At 33.3% G+C, this 14,764-nt stretch overlaps 1 protein-coding gene across 1 annotated transcript in view; it reads right to left on the bottom strand.

Annotated features, from left to right (window-relative positions):
• Window positions 1-14,764, bottom strand: part of LOC150102750 (potassium voltage-gated channel protein eag-like) — a 326,654-nt gene that overhangs the window by 74,925 nt on the left and 236,965 nt on the right. The window contains exon 4 of the mRNA XM_090398733.1: window positions 11,617-11,741. Within this exon, the coding sequence (XP_090254859.1) occupies window positions 11,617-11,741 (125 nt within the window). The remainder of the gene's footprint in view (window positions 1-11,616; window positions 11,742-14,764) is intronic.

Raw genomic sequence — 14,764 nt, 5'->3', positions numbered from 1 at the left:
AAAATCCGATACATTGATCGAAAATTAAGCATTGCATGTTACACAATAAATAAGCAACTCATCTGACTAAAAATAGATGTGCGAAAAAAAGAGACAAATCTTATGCCAGTTTGTATGTTTGCGGAATTAAAAACCGAAGTTTCCGTTAGGAAAATCCTGATGCCAGTGTATGAGACTGGCTAACTCGCCTTTAGGCGAAAAACTACGCAACTAGTACAGGTACTGAGTGTCTCGTTTCCTGATAAATAAATCACTCGCTATCCAACGATTTAAAGTGTTTTTATAATTTTATTTGGTTTGGAGTATTTGTATGATTTTTTTGGTTTGGAGTAATAATGTTTTATTTAAAAAGTTTTCCTATATTGACTCTGTATCTGAAATCTTGAAGAACCTGCTCTTACGAACAGTTTTACCGTTGATCGAATAGAACTGAATGTTTTAATGTAGAAAGATATTATCTCATCAAGCTTATGAACTGATTTAAGAAATGTTTAGAGAATCGAGGGGATGGGGTATATTGAAAAATATCATGCTAAACATTTACACATTTTACCTTTTTAGATTTAATAAAATATAAATTGCTTTGATTATAATCCCCCCTTTTGATTAATCCTCCTAATAAATTACAATCACTAAGCACCACTGTTCTTGAATATTAATTTTCATATATAAACGAAAGATTTTGTGTGTTTTCATATCACTAAGTAGTTGCTCGCTGAATAACACGTAACTCAGTAATACTTGAGAAAAGAGCCTAATAACAAATCTAAATATCATTATCTATTCCTGAAACATTTATTATTCGCAAAAAGTCAAGGATCAGTATTTCTTTATTGAAAGAGCAATTCTTAATAAACTTTTGAACTTTACATGAAAACTGTGAAAATAACACTCTCAGGGATCACAGAATATATAGCACCACACATTACCGTGTGTCGGCAAGTGTGTAACAAGAAAGGAAAATCATGAATATGTTTTTTTGAACCGTTAGAGGTCCTTGGAGATGCGATGCAAGGAAAGCTTCCAAAGAACCGGGATAAACAGAAAAAAAAGATGAGAAGTTAATTCTGGAAGTTGGAAGCTGTAATGTGTACTGGTGTCGACTAGTTATTCGTATTGTTACATGCATGAAGGGAGAGAAATGGTGGTCAGCTGGTTGTACAAGCGCACATAAAATACCTATAGAAGGCAGAAACAGAACATCTATAAGAAATAAGAGTGAATCTGTAAGAAAGAGAAGTCTTTTTTTTTTTTTACTTGACTCCCACCGACGATAGGTTGTAAGCCTAGAATCTTGGGACCGTAGGTGGGCTAAGATTTTTCTTTTTTTCTTTTTATAAGTAAGTAATTTATTAAAATACTAAGTAGTAGAAATGAAAATACGGTATTTAGAACAATACAACTGATAAATAATAGATTAGTAAAAGGTAATATTACATATGTTATAATATATTTGGGGCTACAGATTTACAGCAACTTGTAAAAGAACTCCCGTATCACATTTTAAATAAACAAGTTCAGGTTCGTAATTAACAGAACATTATATATATACACATACATACATACACACATAGTATATCCCTACAATTATTTTCCACGTGGTAATATATATATTCATAGTAAAAGAAAATACTTAGGCTTGAAAAAGAAATAAAAAAAAAAGAAACAAATAAGAAAGGAAATAAGAAAATTAAAAATAAGAACGAAAATAAGAAAATTAAAAATAAGAACGAAAATGGATACATTATAAAGAACTGTACAATGTGTGTAATCATACAGGTTACTATAAGAATACAATGTGGGCAATACAGTCACTAAAAATTACATGATTGTATCTATGAGCGCACATGAATACATACAGACAATGACTGAAACGTTGTATATAACAATTAGGGTAATTTTTTATAATATACATTAAAATAAAAGTCAGCATTATTTAGTCCAATGAGATAGTCTCTCAGTCTATTTCTAAAAGTGTATCCTGATGTTACAGATTTTATTTCGTTATACAATTTATTGTAGTTGTTTGTTCCTAAGTGCTCAAATTATTTGTGAAACATTTCTTTGACTTGGGAACTACTAGCGAGTTCCGGCAACAACGTAAATCATAGTCTACGTTATATACAGAAAAATTTGCAATGTTATTTCTTACACATAGTATACACTTATATGGATAAAGTTTATGTAATGAAAAAATGTTAAGAATGTCAAGCAGGTCACTAGTTGAATATGCGAAAATATTAGTAATGGTTATAGCTCTAGTTATTTTATTTTGTATTCGAATCAAAGGAAGCAGATTGTCGTAGTAGTCTCCACCCCAACAGGTGATACCATATAGAAGTGAGAAATTTACCCATGAATAATATAAGCATCTTAGAAATACTGAATTGACAATTTTTTAAAAGTAAAATGTTCTGTTAATTATGAACCTCAATTTGTTTATTACAGATGTGATACGGGAGTTCCATTTCAGGTTGCTGTATATGTAGGCCCAAATACTTGACCAATTTTGTGTTTTTGATTTAACTACAGTTTCAACTTGGAGTGCCAATACAATTTGTTTCATGCCATTTTATAATTATATCATGATCTGGCTTATCAGTTAAGGTGAAATATATGTATGCATTTAGTTTTGTTAATATTAATTTTAAGACCATTATTGCTAAACCACTTAGTTTCAACATATCATGGTTAATCCCATTTTCTAAATCCTCAAGGGTTGTTTCAGTATATATTTTCATGCTTGTCATCAGCGAACGATATCATTTTACCAAAAACGTTTGTACTCACATAGATTATTTATATATATTAAAAATCGGATAGGTCCTAGTACCGAACCCTGTGATACCCCACATTTTATTACTTTTGTTGCACTGTTGAAGATCTCATAGCTGATATTGTTTTCTGTCATTTAAATAAGAATTTAACAAATCGTTTGTAACGCCTCTAATGCCATATCTAGACATTTTCACAAGGAGTAAGGCATGATCTACACAGTCGAATGCTTTAGGTATATCAAGGAAAGCTGCTGCTGTGTACATTCCTTCATTTATCCCACTATAAACTATTTTAGCTTATAGTGGGATAAATGCTTTTTGTGTCCTAATCTGAACCCATAAGATTCAGAAACCCAGCTATAGAGATCAAATATGGAATGAATTTTTTCAAGGCCTCCAGTAAGCGGGGAATCGTAGCTGTTCGATGAAATTCATTTCACAGTAATAACGGCAAACATCTATGTTCACATGAATGAATAGAAGCAGAATACCTAAACAAATTATAAATTATCACCCAAAAGGTACCCGATACATAGGAAGACCCTTAAAAAGATGGAATTGAGTCCAGAACAGGCCACTTGACCTTATAAGCCTGGAAAGGATGAAGAAGATCTTTGCTCACAGCGGGACTCGAACCTCCACCTATTTGTTTGGAGAGCGCAGACTATCCACTCGACTAACAAAATTTCTTAACCGAGCTGAATAGTTATGGAAGATCAAGCACTTTTAAGATTTTTGATGCACCATAATCAAAATGTGAGAGCAGTATTCTGTGATTGGATGGATTTGGAATGTTTGGTGCTAAACATAAGTTCAGTGTCCTGAACTGAACAGGATGTTATCAAGTTTTTTGGAAGCTTGAAAAGCTATGGATGTGATGCGTTTATGCCAGGAAAGGCTGGAGATGTAAGCCAGCCTAAGAAGAAAAGTCTGATCTTGATTAGAATTTTTAGTATTGTTAAAGATAAGCGGGAGTAAAATCAGATGTTTTCTTACAACAAATAAAGCAGGACTGTTTTTACTAACATTAAAATTCACTAAGCTGTCCTCACACCATTCAAAATAGATGATGGAAGATCTTTAAGACAAACATTTGAGCGCTATATTCGTCAAATAAAAAAGAAGAATGTATCAACTATTACCAGTAAAATTATGGACAGGATTTGAGGTTAGTGAGAGTAAGAGAGTAATGATTTATTCTTCACTTATTTACAACAGGTATTGAAAAGTAGCATTTATTGAATTCATCTTTTCACAATTCAACGTACAACGTTTTGACGCTAAACAACTTTCACAGGTACGTTTTACTGAAATTAGTCATATTACTCACCTGTCTTTATCAGTTCGAACTATTTTGTATATACAAATAAGGTCCAATGAGCAATATGGCTGATTTCAGTAAGCGAACAAGAGAGAGAGACCACAAATTGAAGGGAATCACATCAGAAAAACATAAAAATAGAATGATTTGTTTATGAAATACTCTCTCAGACATTGAAAAATTGATATAATATGTACGCACCTTATGTTATATAAGAAGGAAATTAAATTAAAAAAAACATGAATGAGAGACCGGGCAATAAACATTGAATTGAATAAACACATAACGATAAAAAAGAGGGAAAGAATATTAATAAAACTGTAGACCATATGGGATTAAACAAGAAGCGGCTGAAGAAGGGTGTGGAGACTCATATGAAGTAAACGCCAAATTCCTGATGCAGTTATATCTACTCCATGTAAGATTAATTTTTATTTCTATGAATAGCTTGCTATTCCAGTTTAACGTGATAACATTTTGATCTTTACAAATAAATATTGCTACTACCTTTTGTACTTTTTATAAAATAATACCTAAATGTATTTTGCATTTTATAGCTGGTAACCTGGGTTTGTCAACGCCCGTCAACTTTTCTCAACAGTAGTGCGTTCAAAGGCGAAGAAGAATTTCTTTTAAGGAAGAATTAAGAAATCAAGAAAGTTCATTAATAGGCTGAAACAGAAGGAAGCATAGTTCCTAAATTTAATGGTCAGGGTTATATTCGCTTGTTCTATACCAAGAAAAAAGTTTAGTTTATGTAAATAGACAAATTTATGTACATAAAATCAAGAGGAGGAAAATATGAGAACTCCGCTGCTTCAAGGAATTATTATTGTTAGTTATTTGAAACTTTTGAGTCGCTCACACTTTACGAAAACTGAATACCAATACGAAATGATCATGATACGAATTATACTCATAAAATAATACTCCTAACTTGATAAAGTATTGACATAATATTACTCCTCGGTAGTTGGTCGGCAAGAACCATCAATAGGAAAATACAAATCTTTTTTTATGGTCATCCTAACGGTAAATCAGTTTCATTCGCGACTGTTGTTGTCACAAAATAAGGCAGCCAATCAACCGTGAGTGTGTTTTATCTGTTGTCAGGTGTGCCATGACAAGGCAATCAATGGGCTCGCCTTTCTATTGACCTCCCTTTTTCATTTCAGAAAAGGCTCAGCCGAACTGCCCATCGTCTGTCTACACTCACCATTCTTATATGACAAGAGCACCAAGTAATGCGATGTCCTATTTTATTCACGTGTTGAATGAAATATGACAGGAATAACTGACAGGTTGAATGATCACAAGAGTTTCGTTATCTAACTATATTTAGTAAGTGAAGTTCTACATCCTCTAGTAACATTTCCAATACATTCTTTCCATCATTACTAATTTCCACTTTTATGAAATATCCATCTGCACTACACATTTATTTTAATTTCACCTTATAGCAGGATATTTCTTCATGTCTTGTCTCTTAAAGCTACGGAAATTATGTTTGCAAAAATTCTTTTGGCAAAACAGAACACAGCAAATATAATTAAAACATCTGATAGTGTTTAACGTTTGAAGTATGGAGTATAACATTATGCTGTATCTGTAAAAACATTTTGCAGATATTTTCTGGTTACTGCACGTGTCAACTTTTTTGACGGAAAACTAGATCCAAATCTAATCTGTGAGGAAAGGAATTATCTATTTCAGCCAATACTAATTAGCCTATTTCACAAGGAAGATAATAAAGATTTTCCTTCTTCTTTCAGCAAACTAGGCAGTCTTCCCCAAAACAACAAACACAAACCGGCCTGGAAACACACACTTCATTGTAAATCAAAATATGCACAAATGCCTCCTACACTTAACTGTTCCGTCAATAATGATAATCCATCCCAAACCTACTTTCCATAAGATAATTTACTTATAATTTATGATCCTTAAGATTTCAGCATTTCTGATGTCGTTGTGGTGTTTGGATTCGCATTAAAACTAGTTTGTTAGTTATTAACAATTTTAGAAATTTAGAGATCTTTAATAATATTTTAATAATATATTAACGACATCTAAGCTTTTCTCAAAGAATCTGGATTCCTTAATATTTGATATACTTAATGATCAATCTTCTTTACCTCATCACTACACAGTTTTGTTTTAATAACAGAACTTTATGAAATTACGACATCGATGTGGTTCAGTTAATTTTTGGAGACTTTGTGATCATATTGGTAACATATATAACTAACAAAATTCTTGCTCAATAACGGACATGTTAGTTAACTTTAATATTAATATGGAACATTTAAACGGAACAGGTAGGAGAGAAACTGCTTGTTGATTTACTACGACCATTATTCCTAACACGAAATATATTTCGTGTTACTTCACATTTACCTGAAGGGAAATACCACAATTGGAATGCTTGCTAGAAAATATCCCAGATCACATAAAAGCTTCAGATAATATTCAACTTCTAGAAAAGGATTTCGATAAAAAAAAAAAAGATACATCGTGACACAGTAATGAAAAACTAAGTTGGAAACAAATTTTGCGAGATTAAGGTCATTTCGGTGTGGAGGATTTTATATTTCTTAGAATCGATCATGCAAATGGTCTTTCGTTTGTGCGTGCTGTATAAAATTGCAGGAGTTCCTTGAGAAAACTAAACGTTTCAGATTTACTTTTGCGATCTTAACAGGTCTAATTACACGATTAGCCTTAAAGGAAGAAATAGATGCTTTAGGAAACGCATAAGAAATCTGAACTCTGAAATCCTTTGTATAGAAAATTACAAGAGTTTCTTATTGCATTGCCGGTAATGGAGTGACTTGAAAGAGACTCAGATTGTAACTTAACGAGATCTTTGAACTGGTTTTCATGATATGTGGCGATGCTTAATATTCTCTTCTTTAAGGTTTCAGTGTCTATATGATAACATTCAATGCATTGTTAACATAAAAGTAGCTGGATTTGTATTAAAAATTCGTCTTTGTAGCTTCAGCATATAGTACCGTATAGATTACAATAAAGAAAAAAGTAGAATATTCAATGTCATTAATGAAAGATCTCCAAAAGTGATCGCGTATTATATTATTTACAATTATGACAATTATAAGTGATCATACGATATATTCTTTGTCGTTCTACAATTCTTTTTTTTTTCCTTTTTTTTTGAATGTTTGCTATTATGGAATGATGCTTTAAAAAGATTGATAAGGCGATATTCTGTGCGGTTGGGAAGCATAATCGATTAAGCTTCTAATAGTAAGTTGTAAAAGCGAATTGCGAGTGTTGAAGTGTGCGCATATTACAACAGTCTTTGTGAAAACAGTTTTGATGATCGAGCTAGAAAGCTCAGCCCATTAAGAAACTTACTCAATATTAAATTCTAGCTTGGCTCATGGGAGAAACTAATATCGTTGAAGAGTTTCTATTTTTAAATGACAAAAGCCCACTTTACTGAAGAACAAAGAGAACAGCGTTTCGGTTTTCATAACTCATGAGTAAGGTTGACAAACAATTGTCTTTTTTTAAAATTGAAGAGGAGGTTTAATCGGCAGTACGTTAGTGTCGTGGTTGGCAGAAAGTTAAGAAAAAACTTGTTTACTGGTCTTTAGATCCAATGTTGATTTTAGGATTTTAGGAAACACACAAAAGGAGAGAACTCTTCTAAAAGTCAGCAATAGAAGGTATGAATGAAAAGAAGAAAATTGTTGTGCGACTTGAATTTGACTTGTGAACCGTGTTGAATAGTTGCTGCACTATTTTTTATCAAATTTAGAGGAGAGATGGAGAATTACTTTTTCTAATTCCAACCATGGAAAATTTGTAGAAAATGCTTCAGAAACGGAACGAATATGTGAAGGAGAAAGAGTGGAGTGAACTGATGAGAGACGGTCATTAACATAATTGCAATCTTCTGTACAATCATGTATTTTTAGGAAGCTCTTAGAGGAAATCACTCCGAAATGCCTCGAATTCGGTATAACAATTGTAGCAGATGCTTCGCAGAAAATGTTTCGCTTCTCCGATTTGAAACCAAAATAATCTCGCAACTAAATATTCCATCATAATTTCCAGATTGAAGTAACAATTACGAGAATATTAATCGAAACATATTCAGTGAGAAATAAATGAGAAATGTAGTATTTCGAAGAAACAGTCAGTAATGGTGCTTACAGATTTACCGTACACTTATGCTATTTAGACTTCGAGAATTAGACCAATTTTTCTAATAGATATATATTTGGGAGCAATACTAATCCGCTTATCTTATAATTATCAAAGCCAAGATATTTGGCAGTTTTGTGGACCTAAGGGGCCTATTAAACACCACAGATTATTATTATTATCAGCATTACAGAAACAGTGTGAGTGATAAAAAAAAACTAGTTAGTTTTGCATCTATGTTATGACTAATAGCGTAGGTCTAGTTACTGAGCATTTTTCTTAAGTGTTTCTAAAATGTTTGCTTTTTTATCATGTCGCATCACAACAATATTAATACCCATATCCCTTGGAGTTTCTAGAATTAGAATGACATCATAGCTTTCTGAATGAGGGTTGCTTAGATTGACGGCGCCTTAAATAATGTTATAACTTTCGGCGTTCGTTCTGGCTAAATTTCAAGAGCCTCAGGAAAGTGGGCATCGGATGAGCATTAATTACTATACTCCCCAAATCACTGTATTTGGATGTGAACCGGTTAGAGCACTCGTGCTTTGTCCTTGACATCGTCATCTCTTTACTTGATAAATGGGTCTTCGGTTCAGAATCTATATTGATAGTATTTGCGATATAGAAATCAATACCTGATCAAGTTTTAATAAAAACTTGAGGTACAGTATCCGAATAAATGCTTATTTTCCTAATCTTATGATATATCGTATCTTACTGAAAAGAAAACCAAAACGACAAGAGAAATTATGTGAATTAGGAATACTAGGATCTGACACATTAACTACATAAACCAAAAGTGTGTAAATTACCAAAAACGATTTATTAAGTATATTTCAAAACGAAAACATTACTATGTGGTTAACTATGTTTCCCGTGTGATATTGTTTCACTGATATCAAACAAATTCATTGAAATATTGTTTTTGGAGGCGCAATCTTGGGAGTTCTGGCAATTTTAATGTGTCTATAGTTCACAGCATCGATATAGCGGATTATCTATACCACTGATGAGTAATTTAACTGTACTTGTTCTGATGTTACTAAAACAGAAAGCGAAGAAACAAATTAGTTTCTGTTTGAATATTCAAATAATAACTTTGATTATTTCGCAAATGACAAGTAGGTCAACACTTACACAGAATTAAAACAGTTAACGAACGGTTCCGTATTTCAATTATTCTGAAGATAATAAATGTTTTTGGTGTGTCCTCTAATACTACTTAGTATACGAAGCATACTTAGTTCAAATGATTTTTGTCTCCATGGTAACGTTGAATTTAATAACGTCCAATGCTCAGCTTATCTCTCTTGATGGATAAAACTATTTTCTTATGAATTATATCAAACTCTATGCCAATGACTCTTAACCATTTTACATGCCCGTCCCCAATTCAATTATCAACGAATGCTCTCTTAACACTTCACATAATTTATTATGTTACAGAGTATATCCAATTTAATAGTGTAAGACTTCCTACCATGCAATTTTATGACTGTATGGTATGAAGTCTGCAGAACATAAAAAAGATGTTACTGTAGGCATGAAGGGACGTGCTTCCTAACAAATATACACGTGAGTATAACTTATCTCTTAAGTACTGTTATAATTGATCAATTTACGGCCTGGTTGGCCGAGTACATAGCATCTCCACTCTCTCCGCCCAGCAGGATGTAGATTTGAATCACAATGTGGCATGGATGTTTGCGAAAGTCTTCATGTTGTCGCCGGTGTGAGATAACCATCCTGCTTATTGTAGGTATGAAATGGTTTAAAAAGGTATCATGTTTGGTCTGGAGAAGAGGCAAACTGGTTGGTCGAGTGGTTAGCGTATCGGCTCTCCAATCAACTGGCTGTGGATTTGAATCCCGCTGTACGCATGAATGATCACGATTGTTTCAGGTGGGAGATGAATTCTTGAGCAGGCTTTCTGGATTAGGTAAAAACTAAATTTTAAAAAATACAAAAACGATAAAGATTACAGAAAAAATGCTTTGCGCCTTTCCTAGGTAGAAGTTACATAACAAATATTGTTTGCCTGCTTAGATTAAACCAATAGCGGATTTTTATTCTTCTTCATATAATAAAGTTCAAGGTGAGTTGTAGTCTTGAAGTCCCCCCCTTTTTTCTTCATATTTTGAGAACACGTCAGTTTTCATTCATTTTTTGTCAATAAAATTTCTAATAAATATCATCACAATTTGGAAATATTACAATTTGAGTCATTATCCTTCCAATGAAGTTACCGATATTTTCCCCAAAATGCTGAAATTTAAGAAGTTTGTCTTGCTTGGTTAGATAGTTACTGAGCCCACTTAAAGAAATGCCATACATTACAGCTTTACTACCTTCAGACAATAATAACAATATTTATTATTTTAAGGTAGTAGTAAAGCTATGGGTGACATTTCTTTGTAATAATATTTACATTACTATTTTATTTTTTAAGGTAGTAAACCTGTAATGGATGGCATTTCTTTAAGTACGCAATCCACTCATAAGCGTTCCTCTAAACTTGAAACGACTCGTGAAAAAAATGACACCCTCGCAGAATTCACAGTTGCAGATAATCGTTGGGTTCCAGTCAATGTGGGCTCACTAACTACCCAACCAACCAAACAAGACAAACTTCTTGAATTTCGAATTTTGGGGCATATATCAGGAACTTCACTGGAAAAGATCATGACCCTGGCTATCTGCCAAACTATGTTTTCAGGTCCTATTAGTGCAAAGTTTCTAAGAAATGGACGGCCGAGTAGTGAAGAAATTTTATATGACCTCATGAGTTGTCCTTTGCTATGCTTAGAAAGAACAACGCTGAACAGCTCATCAAGGAGGAAGATCAAACTGTGGCAAGAGTAAGCCGTATTCGAGATATCTGATTACAATATTATGACGGTTCGGCTAACGGTGTGTGGTGCATTGTTGTGACATGGCGTTTTTCACTCCTTCCATCAGATAGAAAATTTTATGTATCAAGGTATTTTAAATCAACCAGGGAGATTGTGTATTTACTTATGATGCATGCAGTTTTTTTTTTTTTTTTTGCTAAGGAACAGGAAATGTCTCCCACAATAATTATCCAACGAACATCAAGTATTTACCGTCTTTTACACAAAAATGAACTTATTTGCCTATACAGTTTATCAAATCGCAAAGATCTCAGTCGGATAGAGCATTTGCGAGAATATCGTAAGAAGCAACTAAGTGTGTTTTTCGCATCTCCGATTTCTGTGCATAGTAATTTTTCTCTGTGCTTACGATTATGAAAACCATGTATTTCGCTTTGACATAAAGATGAACTGTTAAATCTAATGATTACTAAATACTGGTACTTACATGAGCAATCTGAGACTGTTTTGTGCTATCGGACTTCACAGTCGTGAGATGTGAGGAGAATTGCTGGACCAGAACAGACCTGCTCCTTGTCACGGAGCGGGCTAACCTGGCAAACTTGCTCAGACCTAAAATATACAAAGGCAGTATAAGTTGCTAAAACACCAACCAGGATGATGTGATTTGCCATTTATAAACATTTGCGCGCGCGCGCACACACGCACACACAATATATATATTGAAGGTAATATATTGAAGGTAAATGGAGAAAAACCAGGTTTAAAATTGCTTGGTATCTTTAACATTATATATATATATATATATATATATATAAGAGGTTGTTTTGAATTATGAATCCAATGTTTCACAACAACAACATGGAATATTTGGAAATATGTCACTGTTTTGAAGGTAAAATCTATCATTTAGACATGGTCTTGACTGACGCGCAAGTTGCAGATAACTAAAGAAGTTTACCAAAATATTATTATTACTTGATACCTCCGAGGAGTCCAAGGACTTATCGAAGGAGGGAACCCACTAAACTGCTTAATCGTCTATCTACACAGAACGGTACACAATCCACCATCTATACACAACATTACTGATGCCAACCATTAGTTTGTGTGTGTGTGTGTGTGTGTGTGTGTGTGTGTGTGTGTGTGTGTGTGTGTGTGTGTGTGTGTGTGTGTGTGTGTGTGTGTGTGTGTGTGTGTGTGTGTGTGTGTGTGTGTGTGTGTGTGTGTGTGTGTGTGTGTGTGTGTGTGTGTGTGTGTGTGTGTGTGTGTAAACTGCGCATATTCTCTCCACCGATTTGCCTGTACGCAGGATGAAAATCTCGAGTTTCGGAAGGGGAAAAAACCTACTTCCTTATGAGATACTTATGAGATACAACCGTTTTTAACACAAGACGAAGTCCTAAATTGTAATCCGAGAACAGTCAAAAAATTAATATTTACTTCTAGTCGTAAAAGTTTCAATACAGAAATCAGAAGAATGTTCTAGTTAATACGATCACCCTAACCACCTGAATTTTGTGAATTATCGTAAGAAATCTCTTACTTTTCACAGCATTTTTGGATTCGACCTTTGATAAAGAACGGAAGAATTTTAAAAGTTGTTTTCATATTTTATTAATATTTCAATTTAATACATTTTAATTATTTAGTCTTTCGTATTTTTCTTAATTATCATTGTACTTAGATGGAATTAAGGGATACACCACTTAAAGATTCAAAGAAAGTAATTAGTGCGCTAATATAAATCACACTATGAATAAAATTTTCTTAGTCTTATGACAAGGAACGGAGACATTTGTCTGATGAGCGGCAGCATAAAAGAGCCAAATGACACCACGCGAAATTAATTAACATTCGTAATCTTTTTTATTTTGTTTCATAGGAATTCTTTGCTCAAACTGAGACAAACATCTTCAAGGAGGTTTAGTAATTAGAAAGAAGTATTAATGAAATGTGTCTGGAAAATGAAGAAATAAAATGAATTCCAAAGTTGTTTATTAGTAAAAACATTTACCGAGGAATCATAATGGAGCAGTGCAAACAGAGTCGCCTGTGCAAAAAAAAAAAAAAAATAATCAGACGTGAACAACTTGAGAAAAGAATGAACACTCGAAACATTAACAGTAGCATCCTTTATGATTGATAACACTCGTTTGAAGTCGTACTCTGCTAAACTAAGCATTTCGCGGAGTGAATAAAATCTCAATCTGTTTACTGTTCCGTAAGTGTGTCCAAAGGTTTCTTACACCCAAGTAAATTTACTTTTCATAAATCAATTTTAGCAGATAACACTCACTCTTCTCACCCATGGATAACCGTCTGCTGAGTGAATTACTGCCTGATTTGCTTGTTTTCAATATTAAAAAAATGTTCAAATTGGGCTTTAAAATATTTGTTCCTAACGTATTTAACATCGTATTTTTGGCAGCTGTGTATGACTGAAAAATCTACCTTTCTTTCGTAAGATGGGTAATGAGCGATGCCAAATGAAAATATAGAATATAATACAATACGATATTCTATGTAATAAAGACTACAATACGATAGTCTATTTAAGACCCATAAATGGGTCTTAAATAGTTCATCTGGGTGCATTAATGATTTAAAAGTAATGAATTACATTCAAATATTAGATACTTTGCTTGATGATAAACACATATGAAATTTCAGACATTGGATGTTTGAAAAGAAGAGTCAAACCTTATGGGCCGAGTGGAAAGCTGAAAAAATATATTAATTAAGCCAAGGAAGCATGGCAAAGATTCATACAAGTACAGAAAAGTGAGGACTCTATGGTACACACAGTGATTAAAAACATGCGCCAATGAAAAAAAACATAGGAAGTTCATGTCTGGTAAGTCAGGTCTTGGAAAATAAATAGAAAATTGCAAGAAAGAGCGAGATTGACGGATTTGGTAAAAATAAAAGACAAACACTTTAAATAAAAAAATACAAAATAAATAATAAAAATGACAAAACTCGCGCTTACGATGGACTATAAATTTATGGCTTTTCTCTTACGTATTGATATATATCCAAGAGGAACACAGTCGAGAGTATATATAAATGCCTGAGATAGAAAAAAAAAACATTACAGATCTTAAGGGGGAAAATGCGGCTGGAGTGGAGAATATTATTATTACACTTCCCTAGAAGACTTAAGTCCGTTTAGGATGCCAACAGCACGAATTCCACGAAATTACCGAAATTCATATCTGGATGTACGCATAAGTACGACCAAATGTGTTCAAAGTCAGTTTCATGTTTGTGAGAAGAAAATCAGATTACCTGAAGGAAACCAACCAAAGAGCCACAGTTCGAAACCACTAATACAATGCTGTCAAAAGACAGCTAAATTCACTTCCCACGTAGAGGTTATCGTGTGTATATTCGCTCATACCTTATCTTCTCCCTGGACTCTATCCTCTCACCTAGCAACAATAATAATAATTAAAACGCTGCCACCTCGATATGAGACTGGCTAACTCACCTTTAGTTGAAAAGTCGTTATAAATATTCTTTGCGTTCTATACTAATTCGAACAACCGAAGTTTTTTCGCATCATCATTATTGCTAAACCACGAAGGCTTCCTATCGTATTTTTTTCATGATTATTTACTGCCAACCACATA

This window comes from Typopeltis vanoorti, chromosome 10, assembly GCF_054136105.1.
Source record: "Typopeltis vanoorti isolate ZY-2024b chromosome 10, IOZ_Tvanoo_1.0, whole genome shotgun sequence".
Taxonomy (NCBI): Eukaryota; Metazoa; Arthropoda; class Arachnida; order Uropygi; family Thelyphonidae; genus Typopeltis; species Typopeltis vanoorti.
The sequence above is the reverse complement of the archived record's forward strand: the minus strand, read 5'-3'. Positions and strand labels throughout refer to the sequence as shown.